This window comes from Mesoplodon mirus (assembly GCF_964341445.2).
Source record: "Mesoplodon mirus genome assembly, chromosome: 18".
Lineage (NCBI taxonomy): Eukaryota > Metazoa > Chordata > Mammalia > Artiodactyla > Ziphiidae > Mesoplodon > Mesoplodon mirus.
Window position 1 is genome coordinate 37,488,352 of NC_138994.1, and position 24,716 is coordinate 37,513,067.

At 54.5% G+C, this 24,716-nt stretch overlaps 4 protein-coding genes and 1 pseudogene across 5 annotated transcripts; all 5 read left to right on the forward strand.

Moving 5' to 3' along the window:
- Positions 1 to 15: 15 nt before the first annotated feature.
- On the forward strand, positions 16 to 3,228 carry LOC309793416 (uncharacterized protein; the record flags this gene model as incomplete). The annotated part of the gene is made up of 4 exons (XM_082603885.1): positions 16 to 153; positions 302 to 359; positions 478 to 589; positions 803 to 3,228. The coding sequence occupies 4 exons, from the start codon at positions 16 to 18 to the stop codon at positions 3,141 to 3,143; spliced, it is 2,649 nt and encodes an 882-aa protein (XP_082460011.1). The 3' UTR covers positions 3,144 to 3,228.
- Positions 3,229 to 5,110: 1,882 nt separating this feature from the next.
- LOC309793418 (uncharacterized protein SPEM2-like) lies at positions 5,111 to 7,601 on the forward strand (the record flags this gene model as incomplete). Its single annotated transcript, XM_082603887.1, is given in 5 exon segments — positions 5,111 to 5,216; positions 5,481 to 5,704; positions 6,223 to 7,048; positions 7,051 to 7,230; positions 7,233 to 7,601. Coding segments are annotated over 5 exon segments (1,614 nt in total). The 3' UTR covers positions 7,511 to 7,601.
- A 462-nt stretch (positions 7,602 to 8,063) lies between these two features.
- LOC309793419 (uncharacterized protein SPEM3-like) lies at positions 8,064 to 12,527 on the forward strand (the record flags this gene model as incomplete). The annotated part of the gene is given in 6 exon segments (XM_082603888.1): positions 8,064 to 8,201; positions 8,350 to 8,407; positions 8,526 to 8,618; positions 8,829 to 9,947; positions 9,950 to 10,010; positions 10,012 to 12,527. Coding segments are annotated over 6 exon segments (2,649 nt in total). The 3' UTR covers positions 11,192 to 12,527.
- A 1,769-nt stretch (positions 12,528 to 14,296) lies between these two features.
- LOC309793160 (uncharacterized protein SPEM2-like) lies at positions 14,297 to 16,381 on the forward strand (annotated as a pseudogene). The gene has a single exon. The product of its transcript is annotated as an uncharacterized protein SPEM2-like (transcript).
- Positions 16,126 to 24,012, forward strand: LOC309793420 (uncharacterized protein; the record flags this gene model as incomplete). Its single annotated transcript, XM_082603889.1, is given in 8 exon segments — positions 16,126 to 16,263; positions 16,412 to 16,469; positions 16,588 to 16,699; positions 16,913 to 17,478; positions 21,594 to 21,817; positions 22,336 to 23,158; positions 23,161 to 23,343; positions 23,346 to 24,012. Coding segments are annotated over 8 exon segments (2,382 nt in total). The 3' UTR covers positions 23,624 to 24,012.
- Positions 24,013 to 24,716: the final 704 nt, after the last annotated feature.

Here is a 24,716-nt window from a genome sequence, read left to right on the forward strand (position 1 = left end):
CTGGGACCCCCGGCCATGGCTGAGCAAACCCATTACCTAGCCGAGGCGTGCTCTGGCACCACACCCAGGAAATGCCGAGACCTAGGAGACTCAATTCTTCTGATCCTGGTCAGCATCATCTTGCTCACCGTGTGGATCAACGTGGTGACTCTGGTGAGGGCAGGATCTGGGCAGTGTGGTTGGGGGAGCCCTGGGGTCTTGAAGGGGCTGAGATGGGATGGCTGCTGCGGTGTGGCCGGACAAGGGTTGGATTTCAGGGCTCACCCTGATCCCGAACCCCACGCTCCCTTGCTTCCCTCAGCTCTGGATGCATCTGAAGAGATTCTTGCGGGCAGGTTTCAACCGTATTTTCCCCAAAGGTGAGTGGGCGCCAGTGTGGGCTCAGGGGATGTGGGCCTGTCCCCTTTCTTCTATCCCTGCCTTGATTCTCAGCCCCTCAGGAACCCAGGCCCTGTCCCATCTCGCCTTTCCCTGCAGACAAGCAAGCCAGCTGTGGAGGCAGCCATCGCATGCGCTGCTCCGTGGATCCCAAGAACCTGTGTTCAAGAGTTTCTCCCCGCTTCCGCCATCGCCCGAGCTTCCTGCACAGGCACCCAAACCACCTTGAATCCTGGATACCAGAAACGGCTTCTAAGTGCTGCTGGATGCCGCCTCAGTGTGGACGGGCTCGGGCTTCCACGGAGGCTCCACGGGGACTGTGGAAGGAGGGGTTAGTGGGAGCTGGGGAGGCCCCTCCGTTCACAGCCTTAAAGTCCCAAGCCACCTTTAACTCCAGGTGAGAGACATCTTCCAAGCTCCGCAGGATAAGCAAGGTGGACGTGGTTCCACTCTGCCTGCCCCAAGAGAGCAAGACTAAGACCCCAGACTATGACTCAGCCCAGGCCCCAGCCCGGGCCCAGACCTGCCCCCCAGTTCAGCTCCCTGCACATTCTCCTGCCAAGGCCCAGACCTTCTCCTACAAGCACCCCTCTGTGCACGCCCCACCTCAGGCCCAGACTTGCTCCACACTCCACCTCCCTGAGCACACTACCCCCCAGGCCCAGACCCCCTCACCAGCCCTCACCCCTGAGCACAGCCCTGCCCAGGTCCATGGCCCGGAGCATGCCTCAGCCCATACCCCAGCCCAGGCCCAAGCCCAGGCCCCCTCACATGCCTCAGCCCAATTCCTGGGCCACACTTCTCTCTGCACCCTGACCCATGCTCATCTGACCTATACCCATGCCAACACTCTGGTCCCTCCCCCAACTTCTGCCCCTGCTACTACTCCTGCCCTAGCCCCTACGCCAGCCCCTGTCCCGATCTCTGCCACAACCTCTGTCCCAGCACTGGTCATGGCCCTGACGACCCCTCCAGTCCCTTCCACCACCCGTACCCCCATCCTAGATTCTATTCTCTCTACCTTGACTACCTTCGACCAAGGCCTCTCCTCTGGCCATGTGGTCTACTATGCCCGCAGCATAAAGCAGAACTTATTCCATGTGTGTCCCCCTCAGAACTCTGGGTACTCCAGAAATGACTTGGGTACCCTCTCCAGGCCCCAAGAGGGGCATGGTCTGGTGAGCTCTGGTACAGCTGAGCAAACACTGAAGCAATGTAGTGGGGACAGTGCCAAGCCCTCCACAGGGTCCATACTGGGTTACGTGGAGTTGGGGACTATGGAATGGAAGATCCCAAATGATGCCAAAGACAAATTTGTACAGTCCAAGACCTTCACTCACTGTAGCTCCCATCCTTGCCAGTCTGAGAAGAGAAACACGGATCCCCAGACTCCAGTCTACCCCAAGTTCCTGGTGTACTCCAAGGATGCTGCACCTTCTCAACCTTGCTTCCATTCTCCGACCAGTGCCCAGAGCTCACCATGCACCATGCCTCCACCATGCACTCTTTCTCTGCCTCTTGTTTTCCCAGATCCTTTGTCCTTCATCAACACAGCAACCACCAGAAGCCCTCCGCCTTACTACAAGCCCCCAACCTCCAAGTCTCCTCAGTCTGTCCTCTCTCCCCAGGGCCCCATCCCTCCCCAGTTATCCACTACTTCCCAAACCCCAAACCAGCCCCAACCCCCAGAACTTCATGAGAGTCTAGGTCTCAACCAATGCTCTGTCCTCCAAAGGACCCCAGGCCTTACCGGAGACACAGGCCTCCCCAAGAACCCAGGCCTTGCTCAAGATCCAGGCCTCCACGAACTTCGAGGCCTTACCGAAGACCCTTACCTCTGCAAGAATCCAAGCCTTTCCCAAGACTCTGACCTTCAGAAGAATCCAGTCATTACCCAAGATTCTTGGCCACAGAAGAGTCCATGCCATGCCCAAGACTCTGCAGTCAACAAGAGCTCAGTCCTTTGCCAGGAGTCTGATCTCCATAAGAGCCCAGGTCTTGTGCAAACCGCTCGCCTCCATAAGGGCTCAAGCCTTACCCGAGACTCCGGAGACTACAAGAATCCAGGCCTGACCCAAGCTTCTGGAGTCTGCAGGAGCCAAGGCCTTACTCAAGATTCTGACCTCCATAAGAATCCTGGCCTTACCCAAGATGCTGGAATTTACAGGAGCTCAGAACATACCCATGACCCTAACTTCCACGAGGACTCAGGAATTAATCGAGATCCTGGCCCCCATAAGGGTCCAGCCCTTACTCAAGACTCTGGCTTATCCAAGAGACGAGGCCTCCATAACAACTCAGGCCTTATCCCAAACCCTGGCCTCCACAAGAACCCTCTAGGAACTGACTCTGTCCAAGTTTTGGGCCCACGTCAGACCCAAAAGTCATTTATATCTGAGACAGTTCCTCGAAAGGAGGATGCAGGGCAGCACATACCATGGACTTCTGTCCCACCCAGTCACAACTCCTGCTCTGCCAAGGCTCAGGGGGCCTACAATGACCTGCTAACCTCCTCGCAGCGAACAGGCAGCCAAGCCTGGGTGTACCACCCGATACCATCCCCCCAGCCTGCCAGAACTATCGCCAGATGTCTACGCCTCCCAAAACCAGCAGGCACCCGGCTAGGGCATGTGGTCTTTGATGCCCGCCAGAGACAGCAGACAGGGACAAGTGCGAAGCTCTGTCTCCCAGGCGCCTTCATAGGGCCACATCCAACTGCCGGAGTCCAGCTCCAGCGAGTCAAGGGATACCCGAGGGATAGATAGCGTCGGCGAAGGAAATAAATCTATTACACTTCTTAAAGTATCAGCATTGCATGTTTCTCTCTCTTCTTTATTGTTTACAATCACAGGTTTATATATTGTAGTTGATTACATTACCAGGTATGTGACCAAACAATCTTAGCACAATCAAACCTCAAAATGTTCCATAAAGATTTTTTTTTTTAAATATCCCCTAGTTTCTAGATGTCCTATTAAAATATTTCCCAAGTTCCCATTACTCACAGGTTATTTCTTAGTAACCAAGCCAAGCAGTTATATGATTATTTTAGTTGTAAAAGTTGAAGCTACTTGTTCCTATTTCTCTTCTTGCATGGGCAACCTTTTACAATGGTTCCACGAAAATATTTACAATGTACCCTGCATGCCCTTTCTCGTTGTTTCCTTCAACTGAGACAGTGCTTTCTCCCTATCCTAGCAACTAATTCTGCTCTAGGCATTTGCTTTTCTAGAATTAATCTTCCTTTATAATAGAACCATAAATTTCCTATGTCATCAGGAACTCCAGCCCATGGCCATAACTCCATACTAGAGGGTGTTTTTCATAAAAATATCCCTTTAGTTCCAGGCTCTTAATTCTTTACCCATTTCCCTGGGTCTTTAGTGGGTACTTCCCATTCTGTGGTAGTTTCAGGAGGGGGAGTCCTAGAGGAATTTTTCTTTCACGTGGAGCAACATCCCCCCAAAATTGCCCCTATATTTAAACTTATTATCATAAAACATAACAACAGAGCTGTAGTCCACCTTCCTGGCACGGCGCTGCCTTGCAGTTTCGCCTTCCGTTGCTTCATGACTTTGTCATGGTGCAATGGCTCCAGGATGGCTTCCAACATCCAACAACTCACCGGAGACCATCAAGGAGTGGGGATATCAGTGTGTGATGAGAAACTTAGAAAAAGAGGGGACAGAGAAGCATGAGGAATAAAGAGACAAGAGAAGTGTTCTGTGGACTTTTGAGGACATCCAACCCAGCCCCCTCCCACAGGGCCTGATGAGGACCTAAACTATCCCTGCTTTCCCTCCATCGCTGTCTAGCTAAATCCGTTATCCCCAAGGCCCTAGAGCTGCACTGTCAATTACAGTAGCCACTAGCCAAAGGCCTATTAGAATGTAAATTACTTAAAGTTAAGGAAAATTAATTCTATTAAAAATTAAGTTAAAAAGTTAAAAATTCTCTTCCTCAGGGAACAGAATTTCCCTGACATCCAATTCTGTTCCCTGGCAGTCCAGTTGTTGGGACTTGGCGCTTTCACTGATGTGGCGGTGGTTCAATCCCTGGTCGGGGAATTCAGACCCCGCAAGCTTCATGGCTTGGCCAGAAAAAAAAAAAAGAAATTCTCTTCCTCAGTGCCATGATCTTCTAAGTGCTCAGTAGCCGCATGGAGCTAGTGGCTACTGCATTGGACGGCACAGATTTAGAACATTTCCATCATCATGAAAAATGCTATTGGAGAGCAGTGCTTTAGAGTTTAGAGCAATTTTCCTTTCCCTGTCACCCACGCCCAGCATCTTAAAGCTCCCCCAGAGCGCAGAGAACTTAGTTCTTTTTAGGGTGGCTCAGAAGCCACCCTCTGGGGAGGAGGTAAGATGTAGGGATGGACACCCAATGCCTGATTTCCCCAGACTGTGAGAAAGAGCCCAGGCTTCAGTTTTCCTCATCTGGTCTCTTGGGTCACGACCAGATGTATGCAAACTTGCCTCCCCCATTCTGGGCTGTGTTTGGGGCTCTTGGTTGATCTGATTTACATTTTAACGGGATCAATGTGGCTGCTCTGTTGAGAACAGTCGGCAGGGGGGCAAAGGATGAAGCAAAGAGGAGGCCTTTGTAATAACTCAGATCTGAGGTAATGGTGGCTTGTACCAGGATGGTAGTGGTAGATGGGATAAGTCATCAGTTTCAGGATATATGTTGAAGGTAGAGCCAATAGGGTTCGGTATGGATTGGATATGGGATGAGAGAGAGGAGAGCTGAGAATGACTCCAAGGGATTTGGCCTGAGCCACAGGAAAGATCGAGTTGTCATTTATGACCTGAGGAAGACTGTGTGGGGAGTCGGTGGTGAGGGAATTAAGTTTGGGACATGTTAAGGTCGAGATGTCTATTGGACACCCAAATGGAGAGGTTAAGTAGGCAGGTGGATACAAGTGTGGAATTTAGGGGAATCAGTCCAGGTTGGAGGTATAAATGTAGGAGTTATTTGCATGCAGTTGGCCCTTCCAAAAGCCTGTCCTTGAGTGGGCTGGAAACACGGTCACTGATTATGCCAGGGAGATTGCTTTCTGGCAAAGCCTAATCCTTCCGCCTTCCCCTCTGTCCCCCAAGTAGAGCAGATGGGGCTCTCGATCTTTGCCCTGCTGACCCTTACTGTGTTCCCGCTGCTGCTGGCAGACAAAGTGCCTGAGACCTCCCTGTCTGTCCCCGTCATTATCAAATACCTCATGTTTACCATGGTCCTCGTCACCTTCTCAGTCATCCTTAACATCGTAGTCCTCAACCTGCACCATCGCTCACCCCACACCCACCAAATGCCCCTTTGGGTCCGTCAGGTAAGAAGATCTCCTCTCCAACCTGTGTTAACTCTCAATCCTAGTATTTGGCTTTTTGTCCAGGTATCGCTCCTCACTCCCACCAACTTTCAACCTTCCCTTTCACAGACCTGAGGGAGAACTACAACTCCTGGTAGAGTGTCAAAGTGCCAAGGTCTTTGGGTGTTGAAATGTTGCCCAATTAATTTTATCCTCCCATCATTAACATTGCGTACATCCCGGACTCTCTTCATCAATACTTCTCTCCTTCGTGGGTCCCAAGGCAGCATTCTCAGGGTTAGGTACTATCAGGGTGGAAGCCCTCAGAACTTTTCTTTCCAGTCAGGATGCCTCCTAACCCCCTTAAGGACTCTTGGGCTGTGTAGTTGCATTTCATCTGTGGGATGCATGCACGCATGCGCAGGAATGGGCACGTGCCGTGGGGGTGGTTGGCGGCTTCCCTTCTGGTCTGAAAGCATAAGAGCCCCCTCCAAGACGGCTCTTCTTCTACTCTGCAGATCTTTATCCACAAACCGTAGCCGCAGCTGCAGCCGCCACCCCTGAAGCCACCAGGGGAGGCCCAAGAATTTAGAAAATTCCCCTCCAGCTGCTCAGGCTTCCATAGGCCGCATCGCCTCCACGGGATGTCACAGCTGCCTCCGATGCCCTCCTTTAACTGGGAGGACCCGGACTCCTACCTGGAGGAGGAGGACCCACTTTCCTTCCCACAACCCAAGTACCCGTGGGGGTGCTGGGGAGGGCTCTACCGGCAGATGGGTCTGCCCTCCAACGTGGGCCTCTGGGGTCGACAGGGTGGGATCCTGGCCATCCAGCCACCAGCCTGTCTCTACCTGTCGCCCGAGCTGCACCGCATGCCCAAGCGTGTGGAGGCCAAGTCTGAGCTAGGGCTGCAGTCCTTCGGGGCCCCTTGCTCGCCATCCCGCATCTGGGGCAATGTGGATGCTGACCAGTGGACCTCGTCTCCACCACTTACCCGACGGCTGCCCCCTAACAGCTCGTGGGCCCCTGGGGGGTACAGAACTTACCCCTCAGGGGGCCATCTCCCGTATGACTCCTGGGATCAGCGGCGGCGTGGTCTGGAGGGCTCTGAGCCTCCATCAGCTCTGGTGCCTCAGGGCTACCGGCCCGAAGCCTGGCAGCGCAACTCCCCACCGGCCCACGGACGGAGCCTCCACAGCTGTGCTCACAGCCAGCCCAACCACAGCCCGCGCCACTCCACGGGACACTTGAACTACTCCCGGGATCCCCACGAGGTGCGGCGCTGGGCAGCCGAATGGGCAGAGATGCTGCCTGTGCGGCACCCTCTGGCCGCCTCCGCCTCCCTCACGGTGCTGGCCGAGGCCTCTACCAGCGGGCCTCGGATCCCAGCTCAGCGCTGCTCCTCCGCCCCTCCCAGACTCTGCCCGACGTCCAGGCTACCGAACACCCTCCACCCCCGCCCACCTTCATGCCACTCAGCCGGAACCCAGGGGGAAATGCCAACTACCAGGTGTATGACAGCCTGGAGTTGAAGCGGCAAGTGCAGGAAGCCAAGCGCGGGCCAACTCGCTGCTACCTTCCACCTCGGCCTCGAGGCCCTCTCTGCACGGAAGCCAGACTGGGAAAATGAACTGGCCAGCAGCTAATGGGGGCGGGTGGGGAGCGGCAGGGCATGGAGAGAGGAATAAAGAGCGCCATGGTCCAGAAAACATTGGCGGTCTGTGGCTTGGAAGCGCCACTCCTTCTGCCAGCTTGGGTCCCTGCCTTTGGCTTCCTGCAATAAGAAGCCAGTGTCCCCTTCTGGGCCTGAGGGTCCCCTTGGTTTAGTGGCCACAGTCCTGCCAGCAGGCCCCTCCTGGTCCGATACCATGCACTAAGTAGATCTGCAGCTGCAGTCTCCAAACCACTGGTCTCCGGGCACCTCCTCTGTGTCTCAGCTGTCCCTGTCCCCAAGAAGCTGCTTCCAAACTGGGAGGTTCCACATCTGGGCAGGTCCAGCTCCACAGCCAGTGAAGGGCATGAAGAAGGCTGAGGCTCTGGACTCCAGCCAGGCCTTCCGCAGGGCTCTGAGGCCAAGGTCTTTCTAGTCTCAGGAGGGGCCAAGAGATGGAATGTGACACTTGAACAAGTGAGTCAGTGGGCGGTGAGCGAATGTTTGACAGCTCGAGGGGAGGTGTGCCGGCCTCCGGCCTCCGGGCCCTGTTTGGCTGTCCAGGCTCAGCTTACCTCACCCGGGGAACCATGGAATGCCACGCCTGGCCCTCCTTTTCGTCCCCCTCCCTCACTGTGATGCCACCACCTGCCCCATTATGACCCAGTCTGTCTCCCAGTATACATATACGGAGGCCAGCGGACCCAGGCAGTCCTGGGACCCCCGGCCATGGCTGAGCAAACCCATTACCTAGCCGAGGCGTGCTCTGGCACCACACCCAGGAAATGCCGAGACCTAGGAGACTCAATTCTTCTGATCCTGGTCAGCATCATCTTGCTCACCGTGTGGATCAACGTGGTGACTCTGGTGAGGGCAGGATCTGGGCAGTGTGGTTGGGGGAGCCCTGGGGTCTTGAAGGGGCTGAGATGGGATGGCTGCTGCGGTGTGGCCGGACAAGGGTTGGATTTCAGGGCTCACCCTGATCCCGAACCCCACGCTCCCTTGCTTCCCTCAGCTCTGGATGCATCTGAAGAGATTCTTGCGGGCAGGTTTCAACCGTATTTTCCCCAAAGGTGAGTGGGCGCCAGTGTGGGCTCAGGGGATGTGGGCCTGTCCCCTTTCTTCTATCCCTGCCTTGATTCTCAGCCCCTCAGGAACCCAGGCCCTGTCCCATCTCGCCTTTCCCTGCAGACAAGCAAGCCAGCTGTGGAGGCAGCCATCGCATGCGCTGCTCCGTGGATCCCAAGAACCTGTGTTCAAGAGTTTCTCCCCGCTTCCGCCATCGCCCGAGCTTCCTGCACAGGCACCCAAACCACCTTGAATCCTGGATACCAGAAACGGCTTCTAAGTGCTGCTGGATGCCGCCTCAGTGTGGACGGGCTCGGGCTTCCACGGAGGCTCCACGGGGACTGTGGAAGGAGGGGTTAGTGGGAGCTGGGGAGGCCCCTCCGTTCACAGCCTTAAAGTCCCAAGCCACCTTTAACTCCAGGTGAGAGACATCTTCCAAGCTCCGCAGGATAAGCAAGGTGGACGTGGTTCCACTCTGCCTGCCCCAAGAGAGCAAGACTAAGACCCCAGACTATGACTCAGCCCAGGCCCCAGCCCGGGCCCAGACCTGCCCCCCAGTTCAGCTCCCTGCACATTCTCCTGCCAAGGCCCAGACCTTCTCCTACAAGCACCCCTCTGTGCACGCCCCACCTCAGGCCCAGACTTGCTCCACACTCCACCTCCCTGAGCACACTACCCCCCAGGCCCAGACCCCCTCACCAGCCCTCACCCCTGAGCACAGCCCTGCCCAGGTCCATGGCCCGGAGCATGCCTCAGCCCATACCCCAGCCCAGGCCCAAGCCCAGGCCCCCTCACATGCCTCAGCCCAATTCCTGGGCCACACTTCTCTCTGCACCCTGACCCATGCTCATCTGACCTATACCCATGCCAACACTCTGGTCCCTCCCCCAACTTCTGCCCCTGCTACTACTCCTGCCCTAGCCCCTACGCCAGCCCCTGTCCCGATCTCTGCCACAACCTCTGTCCCAGCACTGGTCATGGCCCTGACGACCCCTCCAGTCCCTTCCACCACCCGTACCCCCATCCTAGATTCTATTCTCTCTACCTTGACTACCTTCGACCAAGGCCTCTCCTCTGGCCATGTGGTCTACTATGCCCGCAGCATAAAGCAGAACTTATTCCATGTGTGTCCCCCTCAGAACTCTGGGTACTCCAGAAATGACTTGGGTACCCTCTCCAGGCCCCAAGAGGGGCATGGTCTGGTGAGCTCTGGTACAGCTGAGCAAACACTGAAGCAATGTAGTGGGGACAGTGCCAAGCCCTCCACAGGGTCCATACTGGGTTACGTGGAGTTGGGGACTATGGAATGGAAGATCCCAAATGATGCCAAAGACAAATTTGTACAGTCCAAGACCTTCACTCACTGTAGCTCCCATCCTTGCCAGTCTGAGAAGAGAAACACGGATCCCCAGACTCCAGTCTACCCCAAGTTCCTGGTGTACTCCAAGGATGCTGCACCTTCTCAACCTTGCTTCCATTCTCCGACCAGTGCCCAGAGCTCACCATGCACCATGCCTCCACCATGCACTCTTTCTCTGCCTCTTGTTTTCCCAGATCCTTTGTCCTTCATCAACACAGCAACCACCAGAAGCCCTCCGCCTTACTACAAGCCCCCAACCTCCAAGTCTCCTCAGTCTGTCCTCTCTCCCCAGGGCCCCATCCCTCCCCAGTTATCCACTACTTCCCAAACCCCAAACCAGCCCCAACCCCCAGAACTTCATGAGAGTCTAGGTCTCAACCAATGCTCTGTCCTCCAAAGGACCCCAGGCCTTACCGGAGACACAGGCCTCCCCAAGAACCCAGGCCTTGCTCAAGATCCAGGCCTCCACGAACTTCGAGGCCTTACCGAAGACCCTTACCTCTGCAAGAATCCAAGCCTTTCCCAAGACTCTGACCTTCAGAAGAATCCAGTCATTACCCAAGATTCTTGGCCACAGAAGAGTCCATGCCATGCCCAAGACTCTGCAGTCAACAAGAGCTCAGTCCTTTGCCAGGAGTCTGATCTCCATAAGAGCCCAGGTCTTGTGCAAACCGCTCGCCTCCATAAGGGCTCAAGCCTTACCCGAGACTCCGGAGACTACAAGAATCCAGGCCTGACCCAAGCTTCTGGAGTCTGCAGGAGCCAAGGCCTTACTCAAGATTCTGACCTCCATAAGAATCCTGGCCTTACCCAAGATGCTGGAATTTACAGGAGCTCAGAACATACCCATGACCCTAACTTCCACGAGGACTCAGGAATTAATCGAGATCCTGGCCCCCATAAGGGTCCAGCCCTTACTCAAGACTCTGGCTTATCCAAGAGACGAGGCCTCCATAACAACTCAGGCCTTATCCCAAACCCTGGCCTCCACAAGAACCCTCTAGGAACTGACTCTGTCCAAGTTTTGGGCCCACGTCAGACCCAAAAGTCATTTATATCTGAGACAGTTCCTCGAAAGGAGGATGCAGGGCAGCACATACCATGGACTTCTGTCCCACCCAGTCACAACTCCTGCTCTGCCAAGGCTCAGGGGGCCTACAATGACCTGCTAACCTCCTCGCAGCGAACAGGCAGCCAAGCCTGGGTGTACCACCCGATACCATCCCCCCAGCCTGCCAGAACTATCGCCAGATGTCTACGCCTCCCAAAACCAGCAGGCACCCGGCTAGGGCATGTGGTCTTTGATGCCCGCCAGAGACAGCAGACAGGGACAAGTGCGAAGCTCTGTCTCCCAGGCGCCTTCATAGGGCCACATCCAACTGCCGGAGTCCAGCTCCAGCGAGTCAAGGGATACCCGAGGGATAGATAGCGTCGGCGAAGGAAATAAATCTATTACACTTCTTAAAGTATCAGCATTGCATGTTTCTCTCTCTTCTTTATTGTTTACAATCACAGGTTTATATATTGTAGTTGATTACATTACCAGGTATGTGACCAAACAATCTTAGCACAATCAAACCTCAAAATGTTCCATAAAGATTTTTTTTTTTTAAATATCCCCTAGTTTCTAGATGTCCTATTAAAATATTTCCCAAGTTCCCATTAGTCACAGGTTATTTCTTAGTAACCAAGCCAAGCAGTTATATGATTATTTTAGTTGTAAAAGTTGAAGCTACTTGTTCCTATTTCTCTTCTTGCATGGGCAACCTTTTACAATGGTTCCACGAAAATATTTACAATGTACCCTGCATGCCCTTTCTCGTTGTTTCCTTCAACTGAGACAGTGCTTTCTCCCTATCCTAGCAACTAATTCTGCTCTAGGCATTTGCTTTTCTAGAATTAATCTTCCTTTATAATAGAACCATAAATTTCCTATGTCATCAGGAACTCCAGCCCATGGCCATAACTCCATACTAGAGGGTGTTTTTCATAAAAATATCCCTTTAGTTCCAGGCTCTTAATTCTTTACCCATTTCCCTGGGTCTTTAGTGGGTACTTCCCATTCTGTGGTAGTTTCAGGAGGGGGAGTCCTAGAGGAATTTTTCTTTCACGTGGAGCAACATCCCCCCAAAATTGCCCCTATATTTAAACTTATTATCATAAAACATAACAACAGAGCTGTAGTCCACCTTCCTGGCACGGCGCTGCCTTGCAGTTTCGCCTTCCGTTGCTTCATGACTTTGTCATGGTGCAATGGCTCCAGGATGGCTTCCAACATCCAACAACTCACCGGAGACCATCAAGGAGTGGGGATATCAGTGTGTGATGAGAAACTTAGAAAAAGAGGGGACAGAGAAGCATGAGGAATAAAGAGACAAGAGAAGTGTTCTGTGGACTTTTGAGGACATCCAACCCAGCCCCCTCCCACAGGGCCTGATGAGGACCTAAACTATCCCTGCTTTCCCTCCATCGCTGTCTAGCTAAATCCGTTATCCCCAAGGCCCTAGAGCTGCACTGTCAATTACAGTAGCCACTAGCCAAAGGCCTATTAGAATGTAAATTACTTAAAGTTAAGGAAAATTAATTCTATTAAAAATTAAGTTAAAAAGTTAAAAATTCTCTTCCTCAGGGAACAGAATTTCCCTGACATCCAATTCTGTTCCCTGGCAGTCCAGTTGTTGGGACTTGGCGCTTTCACTGATGTGGCGGTGGTTCAATCCCTGGTCGGGGAATTCAGACCCCGCAAGCTTCATGGCTTGGCCAGAAAAAAACAAAGAAATTCTCTTCCTCAGTGCCATGATCTTCTAAGTGCTCAGTAGCCGCATGGAGCTAGTGGCTACTGCATTGGACGGCACAGATTTAGAACATTTCCATCATCATGAAAAATGCTATTGGAGAGCAGTGCTTTAGAGTTTAGAGCAATTTTCCTTTCCCTGTCACCCACGCCCAGCATCTTAAAGCTCCCCCAGAGCGCAGAGAACTTAGTTCTTTTTAGGGTGGCTCAGAAGCCACCCTCTGGGGAGGAGGTAAGATGTAGGGATGGACACCCAATGCCTGATTTCCCCAGACTGTGAGAAAGAGCCCAGGCTTCAGTTTTCCTCATCTGGTCTCTTGGGTCACGACCAGATGTATGCAAACTTGCCTCCCCCATTCTGGGCTGTGTTTGGGGCTCTTGGTTGATCTGATTTACATTTTAACGGGATCAATGTGGCTGCTCTGTTGAGAACAGTCGGCAGGGGGGCAAAGGATGAAGCAAAGAGGAGGCCTTTGTAATAACTCAGATCTGAGGTAATGGTGGCTTGTACCAGGATGGTAGTGGTAGATGGGATAAGTCATCAGTTTCAGGATATATGTTGAAGGTAGAGCCAATAGGGTTCGGTATGGATTGGATATGGGATGAGAGAGAGGAGAGCTGAGAATGACTCCAAGGGATTTGGCCTGAGCCACAGGAAAGATCGAGTTGTCATTTATGACCTGAGGAAGACTGTGTGGGGAGTCGGTGGTGAGGGAATTAAGTTTGGGACATGTTAAGGTCGAGATGTCTATTGGACACCCAAATGGAGAGGTTAAGTAGGCAGGTGGATACAAGTGTGGAATTTAGGGGAATCAGTCCAGGTTGGAGGTATAAATGTAGGAGTTATTTGCATGCAGTTGGCCCTTCCAAAAGCCTGTCCTTGAGTGGGCTGGAAACACGGTCACTGATTATGCCAGGGAGATTGCTTTCTGGCAAAGCCTAATCCTTCCGCCTTCCCCTCTGTCCCCCAAGTAGAGCAGATGGGGCTCTCGATCTTTGCCCTGCTGACCCTTACTGTGTTCCCGCTGCTGCTGGCAGACAAAGTGCCTGAGACCTCCCTGTCTGTCCCCGTCATTATCAAATACCTCATGTTTACCATGGTCCTCGTCACCTTCTCAGTCATCCTTAACATCGTAGTCCTCAACCTGCACCATCGCTCACCCCACACCCACCAAATGCCCCTTTGGGTCCGTCAGGTAAGAAGATCTCCTCTCCAACCTGTGTTAACTCTCAATCCTAGTATTTGGCTTTTTGTCCAGGTATCGCTCCTCACTCCCACCAACTTTCAACCTTCCCTTTCACAGACCTGAGGGAGAACTACAACTCCTGGTAGAGTGTCAAAGTGCCAAGGTCTTTGGGTGTTGAAATGTTGCCCAATTAATTTTATCCTCCCATCATTAACATTGCGTACATCCCGGACTCTCTTCATCAATACTTCTCTCCTTCGTGGGTCCCAAGGCAGCATTCTCAGGGTTAGGTACTATCAGGGTGGAAGCCCTCAGAACTTTTCTTTCCAGTCAGGATGCCTCCTAACCCCCTTAAGGACTCTTGGGCTGTGTAGTTGCATTTCATCTGTGGGATGCATGCACGCATGCGCAGGAATGGGCACGTGCCGTGGGGGTGGTTGGCGGCTTCCCTTCTGGTCTGAAAGCATAAGAGCCCCCTCCAAGACGGCTCTTCTTCTACTCTGCAGATCTTTATCCACAAACCGTAGCCGCAGCTGCAGCCGCCACCCCTGAAGCCACCAGGGGAGGCCCAAGAATTTAGAAAATTCCCCTCCAGCTGCTCAGGCTTCCGTAGGCCGCATCGCCTCCACGGGATGTCACAGCTGCCTCCGATGCCCTCCTTTAACTGGGAGGACCTGGACTCCTACCTGGAGGAGGAGGACCCACTTTCCTTCCCACAACCCAAGTACCCGTGGGGGTGCTGGGGAGGGCTCTACCGGCAGATGGGTCTGCCCTCCAACGTGGGCCTCTGGGGTCGACAGGGTGGGATCCTGGCCATCCAGCCACCAGCCTGTCTCTACCTGTCGCCCGAGCTGCACCGCATGCCCAAGCGTGTGGAGGCCAAGTCTGAGCTAGGGCTGCAGTCCTTCGGGGCCCCTTGCTCGCCATCCCGCATCTGGGGCAATGTGGATGCTGACCAGTGGACCTCGTCTCCACCACTTACCCGACGGCTGCCCCCTAACAGCTCGTGGGCCCCTGGGGGGTACAGAACTTACCCCTCAGGGGGCCATCTCCCGTATGACTCCTGGGATCAGCGGCGGCGTGGTCTGGAGGGCTCTGAGCCTCCATCAGCTCTGGTGCCTCAGGGCTACCGGCCCGAAGCCTGGCAGCGCAACTCCCCACCGGCCCACGGACGGAGCCTCCACAGCTGTGCTCACAGCCAGCCCAACCACAGCCCGCGCCACTCCACGGGACACTTGAACTACTCCCGGGATCCCCACGAGGTGCGGCGCTGGGCAGCCGAATGGGCAGAGATGCTGCCTGTGCGGCACCCTCTGGCCGCCTCCGCCTCCCTCACGGTGCTGGCCGAGGCCTCTACCAGCGGGCCTCGGATCCCAGCTCAGCGCTGCTCCTCCGCCCCTCCCAGACTCTGCCCGACGTCCAGGCTACCGAACACCCTCCACCCCCGCCCACCTTCATGCCACTCAGCCGGAACCCAGGGGGAAATGCCAACTACCAGGTGTATGACAGCCTGGAGTTGAAGCGGCAAGTGCAGGAAGCCAAGCGCGGGCCAACTCGCTGCTACCTTCCACCTCGGCCTCGAGGCCCTCTCTGCACGGAAGCCAGACTGGGAAAATGAACTGGCCAGCAGCTAATGGGGGCGGGTGGGGAGCGGCAGGGCATGGAGAGAGGAATAAAGAGCGCCATGGTCCAGAAAACATTGGCGGTCTGTGGCTTGGAAGCGCCACTCCTTCTGCCAGCTTGGGTCCCTGCCTTTGGCTTCCTGCAATAAGAAGCCAGTGTCCCCTTCTGGGCCTGAGGGTCCCCTTGGTTTAGTGGCCACAGTCCTGCCAGCAGGCCCCTCCTGGTCCGATACCATGCACTAAGTAGATCTGCAGCTGCAGTCTCCAAACCACTGGTCTCCGGGCACCTCCTCTGTGTCTCAGCTGTCCCTGTCCCCAAAGAGCCTCAAACAAGAAGCTGCTTCCAAACTGGGAGGTTCCACATCTGGGCAGGTCCAGCTCCACAGCCAGTGAAGGGCATGAAGAAGGCTGAGGCTCTGGACTCCAGCCAGGCCTTCCGCAGGGCTCTGAGGCCAAGGTCTTTCTAGTCTCAGGAGGGGCCAAGAGATGGAATGTGACACTTGAACAAGTGAGTCAGTGGGCGGTGAGCGAATGTTTGACAGCTCGAGGGGAGGTGTGCCGGCCTCCGGCCTCCGGGCCCTGTTTGGCTGTCCAGGCTCAGCTTACCTCACCCGGGGAACCATGGAATGCCACGCCTGGCCCTCCTTTTCGTCCCCCTCCCTCACTGTGACGCCACCACCTGCCCCATTATGACCCAGTCTGTCTCCCAGTATACATATACGGAGGCCAGCGGACCCAGGCAGTCCTGGGACCCCCGGCCATGGCTGAGCAAACCCATTACCTAGCCGAGGCGTGCTCTGGCACCACACCCAGGAAATGCCAAGACCTAGGAGACTCAATTCTTCTGATCCTGGTCAGCATCATCTTGCTCACCGTGTGGATCAACGTGGTGACTCTGGTGAGGGCAGGATCTGGGCAGTGTGGTTGGGGGAGCCCTGGGGTCTTGAAGGGGCTGAGATGGGATGGCTGCTGCGGTGTGGCCGGACAAGGGTTGGATTTCAGGGCTCACCCTGATCCCGAACCCCACGCTCCCTTGCTTCCCTCAGCTCTGGATGCATCTGAAGAGATTCTTGCGGGCAGGTTTCAACCGTATTTTCCCCAAAGGTGAGTGGGCGCCAGTGTGGGCTCAGGGGATGTGGGCCTGTCCCCTTTCTTCTATCCCTGCCTTGATTCTCAGCCCCTCAGGAACCCAGGCCCTGTCCCATCTCGCCTTTCCCTGCAGACAAGCAAGCCAGCTGTGGAGGCAGCCATCGCATGCGCTGCTCCGTGGATCCCAAGAACCTGTGTTCAAGAGTTTCTCCCCGCTTCCGCCATCGCCCGAGCTTCCTGCACAGGCACCCAAACCACCTTGAATCCTGGATACCAGAAACGGCTTCTAAGTGCTGCTGGATGCCGCCTCAGTGTGGACGGGCTCGGGCTTCCACGGAGGCTCCACGGGGACTGTGGAAGGAGGGGTTAGTGGGAGCTGGGGAGGCCCCTCCGTTCACAGCCTTAAAGTCCCAAGCCACCTTTAACTCCAGGTGAGAGACATCTTCCAAGCTCCGCAGGATAAGCAAGGTGGACGTGGTTCCACTCTGCCTGCCCCAAGAGAGCAAGACTAAGACCCCAGACTATGACTCAGCCCAGGCCCCAGCCCGGGCCCAGACCTGCCCCCCAGTTCAGCTCCCTGCACATTCTCCTGCCAAGGCCCAGACCTTCTCCTACAAGCACCCCTCTGTGCACGCCCCACCTCAGGCCCAGACTTGCTCCACACTCCACCTCCCTGAGCACACTACCCCCCAGGCCCAGACCCCCTCACCAGCCCTCACCCCTGAGCACAGCCCTGCCCAGGTCCATGGCCCGGAGCATGCCTCAGCCCATACCCCAGCCCAGGCCCAAGCCCAGGCCCCCTCACATGCCTCAGCCCAATTCCTGGGCCACACTTCTCTCTGCACCCTGACCCATGCTCATCTGACCTATACCCATGCCAACACTCTGGTCCCTCCCCCAACTTCTGCCCCTGCTACTACTCCTGCCCTAGCCCCTACGCCAGCCCCTGTCCCGATCTCTGCCACAACCTCTGTCCCAGCACTGGTCATGGCCCTGACGACCCCTCCAGTCCCTTCCACCACCCGTACCCCCATCCTAGATTCTATTCTCTCTACCTTGACTACCTTCGACCAAGGCCTCTCCTCTGGCCATGTGGTCTACTATGCCCGCAGCATAAAGCAGAACTTATTCCATGTGTGTCCCCCTCAGAACTCTGGGTACTCCAGAAATGACTTGGGTACCCTCTCCAGGCCCCAAGAGGGGCATGGTCTGGTGAGCTCTGGTACAGCTGAGCAAACACTGAAGCAATGTAGTGGGGACAGTGCCAAGCCCTCCACAGGGTCCATACTGGGTTACGTGGAGTTGGGGACTATGGAATGGAAGATCCCAAATGATGCCAAAGACAAATTTGTACAGTCCAAGACCTTCACTCACTGTAGCTCCCATCCTTGCCAGTCTGAGAAGAGAAACACGGATCCCCAGACTCCAGTCTACCCCAAGTTCCTGGTGTACTCCAAGGATGCTGCACCTTCTCAACCTTGCTTCCATTCTCCGACCAGTGCCCAGAGCTCACCATGCACCATGCCTCCACCATGCACTCTTTCTCTGCCTCTTGTTTTCCCAGATCCTTTGTCCTTCATCAACACAGCAACCACCAGAAGCCCTCCGCCTTACTACAAGCCCCCAACCTCCAAGTCTCCTCAGTCTGTCCTCTCTCCCCAGGGCCCCATCCCTCCCCAGTTATCCACTACTTCCCAAACCCCAAACCAGCCCCAACCCCCAGAACTTCATGAGAGTCTAGGTCTCAACCAATGCTCTGTCCTCCAAAGGACCCCAGGCCTTACCGGAGACACAGGCCTCCCCAAGAACCCAGGCCTTGCTCAAGATCCAGGCCTCCACGAACTTCGAGGCCTTACCGAAGACCCTTACCTCTGCAAGAATCCAAGCCTTTCCCAAGACTCTGACCTTCAGAAGAATCCAGTCATTACCCAAGATTCTTGGCCACAGAAGAGTCCATGCCATGCCCAAGACTCTGCAGTCAACAAGAGCTCAGTCCTTTGCCAGGAGTCTGATCTCCATAAGAGCCCAGGTCTTGTGCAAACCGCTCGCCTCCATAAGGGCTCAAGCCTTACCCGAGACTCCGGAGACTACAAGAATCCAGGCCTGACCCAAGCTTCTGGAGTCTGCAGGAGCCAAGGCCTTACTCAAGATTCTGACCTCCATAAGAATCCTGGCCTTACCCAAGATGCTGGAATTTACAGGAGCTCAGAACATACCCATGACCCTAACTTCCACGAGGACTCAGGAATTAATCGAGATCCTGGCCCCCATAAGGGTCCAGCCCTTACTCAAGACTCTGGCTTATCCAAGAGACGAGGCCTCCATAACAACTCAGGCCTTATCCCAAACCCTGGCCTCCACAAGAACCCTCTAGGAACTGACTCTGTCCAAGTTTTGGGCCCACGTCAGACCCAAAAGTCATTTATATCTGAGACAGTTCCTCGAAAGGAGGATGCAGGGCAGCACATACCATGGACTTCTGTCCCACCCAGTCACAACTCCTGCTCTGCCAAGGCTCAGGGGGCCTACAATGACCTGCTAACCTCCTCGCAGCGAACAGGCAGCCAAGCCTGGGTGTACCACCCGATACCATCCCCCCAGCCTGCCAGAACTATCGCCAGATGTCTACGCCTCCCAAAACCAGCAGGCACCCGGCTAGGGCATGTGGTCTTTGATGCCCGCCAGAGACAGCAGACAGGGACAAGTGCGAAGCTCTGTCTCCCAGGCGCCTTCATAGGGCCACATCCAACTGCCGGAGTCCAGCTCCAGCGAGTCAAGGGATACCCGAGGGATAGATAGCGTCGGCGAAGGAAATAAATCTATTACACTTCTTAAAGTATCAGCATTGCATGTTTCTCTCTCTTCTTTATTGTTTACAATCACAGGTTTATATATTGTAGTTGATTACATTACCAGGTATGTGACCAAACAATCTTAGCACAATCAAACCTCAAAATGTTCCATAAAGATTTTTTTTTTTAAAAAAATATCCCCTAGTTTCTAGATGTCCTATTAAAATATTTCCCAAGTTCCCATTAGTCACAGGTTATTTCTTAGTAACCAAGCCAAGCAGTTATATGATTATTTTAGTTGTAAAAGTTGAAGCTACTTGTTCCTATTTCTCTTCTTGCATGGGCAACCTTTTACAATGGTTCCACGAAAATATTTACAATGTACCCTGCATGCCCTTTCTCGTTGTTTCCTTCAACTGAGACAGTGCTTTCTCCCTATCCTAGCAACTAATTCTGCTCTAGGCATTTGCTTTTCTAGAATTAATCTTCCTTTATAATAGAACCATAAATTTCCTATGTCATCAGGAACTCCAGCCCATGGCCATAACTCCATACTAGAGGGTGTTTTTCATAAAAATATCCCTTTAGTTCCAGGCTCTTAATTCTTTACCCATTTCCCTGGGTCTTTAGTGGGTACTTCCCATTCTGTGGTAGTTTCAGGAGGGGGAGTCCTAGAGGAATTTTTCTTTCACGTGGAGCAACATCCCCCCAAAATTGCCCCTATATTTAAACTTATTATCATAAAACATAACAACAGAGCTGTAGTCCACCTTCCTGGCACGGCGCTGCCTTGCAGTTTCGCCTTCCGTTGCTTCATGACTTTGTCATGGTGCAATGGCTCCAGGATGGCTTCCAACATCCAACAACTCACCGGAGACCATCAAGGAGTGGGGATATCAGTGTGTGATGAGAAACTTAGAAAAAGAGGGGACAGAGAAGCATGAGGAATAAAGAGACAAGAGAAGTGTTCTGTGGACTTTTGAGGACATCCAACCCAGCCCCCTCCCACAGGGCCTGATGAGGACCTAAACTATCCCTGCTTTCCCTCCATCGCTGTCTAGCTAAATCCGTTATCCCCAAGGCCCTAGAGCTGCACTGTCAATTACAGTAGCCACTAGCCAAAGGCCTATTAGAATGTAAATTACTTAAAGTTAAGGAAAATTAATTCTATTAAAAATTAAGTTAAAAAGTTAAAAATTCTCTTCCTCAGGGAACAGAATTTCCCTGACATCCAATTCTGTTCCCTGGCAGTCCAGTTGTTGGGACTTGGCGCTTTCACTGATGTGGCGGTGGTTCAATCCCTGGTCGGGGAATTCAGACCCCGCAAGCTTCATGGCTTGGCCAGAAAAAAAAAAAGAAATTCTCTTCCTCAGTGCCATGATCTTCTAAGTGCTCAGTAGCCGCATGGAGCTAGTGGCTACTGCATTGGACGGCACAGATTTAGAACATTTCCATCATCATGAAAAATGCTATTGGAGAGCAGTGCTTTAGAGTTTAGAGCAATTTTCCTTTCCCTGTCACCCACGCCCAGCATCTTAAAGCTCCCCCAGAGCGCAGAGAACTTAGTTCTTTTTAGGGTGGCTCAGAAGCCACCCTCTGGGGAGGAGGTAAGATGTAGGGATGGACACCCAATGCCTGATTTCCCCAGACTGTGAGAAAGAGCCCAGGCTTCAGTTTTCCTCATCTGGTCTCTTGGGTCACGACCAGATGTATGCAAACTTGCCTCCCCCATTCTGGGCTGTGTTTGGGGCTCTTGGTTGATCTGATTTACATTTTAACGGGATCAATGTGGCTGCTCTGTTGAGAACAGTCGGCAGGGGGGCAAAGGATGAAGCAAAGAGGAGGCCTTTGTAATAACTCAGATCTGAGGTAATGGTGGCTTGTACCAGGATGGTAGTGGTAGATGGGATAAGTCATCAGTTTCAGGATATATGTTGAAGGTAGAGCCAATAGGGTTCGGTATGGATTGGATATGGGATGAGAGAGAGGAGAGCTGAGAATGACTCCAAGGGATTTGGCCTGAGCCACAGGAAAGATCGAGTTGTCATTTATGACCTGAGGAAGACTGTGTGGGGAGTCGGTGGTGAGGGAATTAAGTTTGGGACATGTTAAGGTCGAGATGTCTATTGGACACCCAAATGGAGAGGTTAAGTAGGCAGGTGGATACAAGTGTGGAATTTAGGGGAATCAGTCCAGGTTGGAGGTATAAATGTAGGAGTTATTTGCATGCAGTTGGCCCTTCCAAAAGCCTGTCCTTGAGTGGGCTGGAAACACGGTCACTGATTATGCCAGGGAGATTGCTTTCTGGCAAAGCCTAATCCTTCCGCCTTCCCCTCTGTCCCCCAAGTAGAGCAGATGGGGCTCTCGATCTTTGCCCTGCTGACCCTTACTGTGTTCCCGCTGCTGCTGGCAGACAAAGTGCCTGAGACCTCCCTGTCTGTCCCCGTCATTATCAAATACCTCATGTTTACCATGGTCCTCGTCACCTTCTCAGTCATCCTTAACATCGTAGTCCTCAACCTGCACCATCGCTCACCCCACACCCACCAAATGCCCCTTTGGGTCCGTCAGGTAAGAAGATCTCCTCTCCAACCTGTGTTAACTCTCAATCCTAGTATTTGGCTTTTTGTCCAGGTATCGCTCCTCACTCCCACCAACTTTCAACCTTCCCTTTCACAGACCTGAGGGAGAACTACAACTCCTGGTAGAGTGTCAAAGTGCCAAGGTCTTTGGGTGTTGAAATGTTGCCCAATTAATTTTATCCTCCCATCATTAACATTGCGTACATCCCGGACTCTCTTCATCAATACTTCTCTCCTTCGTGGGTCCCAAGGCAGCATTCTCAGGGTTAGGTACTATCAGGGTGGAAGCCCTCAGAACTTTTCTTTCCAGTCAGGATGCCTCCTAACCCCCTTAAGGACTCTTGGGCTGTGTAGTTGCATTTCATCTGTGGGATGCATGCACGCATGCGCAGGAATGGGCACGTGCCGTGGGGGTGGTTGGCGGCTTCCCTTCTGGTCTGAAAGCATAAGAGCCCCCTCCAAGACGGCTCTTCTTCTACTCTGCAGATCTTTATCCACAAACCGTAGCCGCAGCTGCAGCCGCCACCCCTGAAGCCACCAGGGGAGGCCCAAGAATTTAGAAAATTCCCCTCCAGCTGCTCAGGCTTCCGTAGGCCGCATCGCCTCCACGGGATGTCACAGCTGCCTCCGATGCCCTCCTTTAACTGGGAGGACCCGGACTCCTACCTGGAGGAGGAGGACCCACTTTCCTTCCCACAACCCAAGTACCCGTGGGGGTGCTGGGGAGGGCTCTACCGGCAGATGGGTCTGCCCTCCAACGTGGGCCTCTGGGGTCGACAGGGTGGGATCCTGGCCATCCAGCCACCAGCCTGTCTCTACCTGTCGCCCGAGCTGCACCGCATGCCCAAGCGTGTGGAGGCCAAGTCTGAGCTAGGGCTGCAGTCCTTCGGGGCCCCTTGCTCGCCATCCCGCATCTGGGGCAATGTGGATGCTGACCAGTGGACCTCGTCTCCACCACTTACCCGACGGCTGCCCCCTAACACCTCGTGGGCCCCTGGGGGGTACAGAACTTACCCCTCAGGGGGCCATCTCCCGTATGACTCCTGGGATCAGCGGCGGCGTGGTCTGGAGGGCTCTGAGCCTCCATCAGCTCTGGTGCCTCAGGGCTACCGGCCCGAAGCCTGGCAGCGCAACTCCCCACCGGCCCACGGACGGAGCCTCCACAGCTGTGCTCACAGCCAGCCCAACCACAGCCCGCGCCACTCCACGGGACACTTGAACTACTCCCGGGATCCCCACGAGGTGCGGCGCTGGGCAGCCGAATGGGCAGAGATGCTGCCTGTGCGGCACCCTCTGGCCGCCTCCGCCTCCCTCACGGTGCTGGCCGAGGCCTCTACCAGCGGGCCTCGGATCCCAGCTCAGCGCTGCTCCTCCGCCCCTCCCAGACTCTGCCCGACGTCCAGGCTACCGAACACCCTCCACCCCCGCCCACCTTCATGCCACTCAGCCGGAACCCAGGGGGAAATGCCAACTACCAGGTGTATGACAGCCTGGAGTTGAAGCGGCAAGTGCAGGAAGCCAAGCGCGGGCCAACTCGCTGCTACCTTCCACCTCGGCCTCGAGGCCCTCTCTGCACGGAAGCCAGACTGGGAAAATGAACTGGCCAGCAGCTAATGGGGGCGGGTGGGGAGCGGCAGGGCATGGAGAGAGGAATAAAGAGCGCCATGGTCCAGAAAACATTGGCGGTCTGTGGCTTGGAAGCGCCACTCCTTCTGCCAGCTTGGGTCCCTGCCTTTGGCTTCCTGCAATAAGAAGCCAGTGTCCCCTTCTGGGCCTGAGGGTCCCCTTGGTTTAGTGGCCACAGTCCTGCCAGCAGGCCCCTCCTGGTCCGATACCATGCACTAAGTAGATCTGCAGCTGCAGTCTCCAAACCACTGGTCTCCGGGCACCTCCTCTGTGTCTCAGCTGTCCCTGTCCCCAAAGAGCCTCAAACAAGAAGCTGCTTCCAAACTGGGAGGTTCCACATCTGGGCAGGTCCAGCTCCACAGCCAGTGAAGGGCATGAAGAAGGCTGAGGCTCTGGACTCCAGCCAGGCCTTCCGCAGGGCTCTGAGGCCAAGGTCTTTCTAGTCTCAGGAGGGGCCAAGAGATGGAATGTGACACTTGAACAAGTGAGTCAGTGGGCGGTGAGCGAATGTTTGACAGCTCGAGGGGAGGTGTGCCGGCCTCCGGCCTCCGGGCCCTGTTTGGCTGTCCAGGCTCAGCTTACCTCACCCGGGGAACCATGGAATGCCACGCCTGGCCCTCCTTTTCGTCCCCCTCCCTCACTGTGATGCCACCACCTGCCCCATTATGACCCAGTCTGTCTCCCAGTATACATATACGGAGGCCAGCGGACCCAGGCAGTCCTGGGACCCCCGGCCATGGCTGAGCAAACCCATTACCTAGCCGAGGCGTGCTCTGGCACCACACCCAGGAAATGCCAAGACCTAGGAGACTCAATTCTTCTGATCCTGGTCAGCATCATCTTGCTCACCGTGTGGATCAACGTGGTGACTCTGGTGAGGGCAGGATCTGGGCAGTGTGGTTGGGGGAGCCCTGGGGTCTTGAAGGGGCTGAGATGGGATGGCTGCTGCGGTGTGGCCGGACAAGGGTTGGATTTCAGGGCTCACCCTGATCCCGAACTCCACGCTCCCTTGCTTCCCTCAGCTCTGGATGCATCTGAAGAGATTCTTGCGGGCAGGTTTCAACCGTATTTTCCCCAAAGGTAAGTGGGCGCCAGTGTGGGCTCAGGGGATGTGGGCCTGTCCCCTTTCTTCTATCCCTGCCTTGATTCTCAGCCCCTCAGGAACCCAGGCCCTGTCCCATCTCGCCTTTCCCTGCAGACAAGCAAGCCAGCTGTGGAGGCAGCCATCGCATGCGCTGCTCCGTGGATCCCAAGAACCTGTG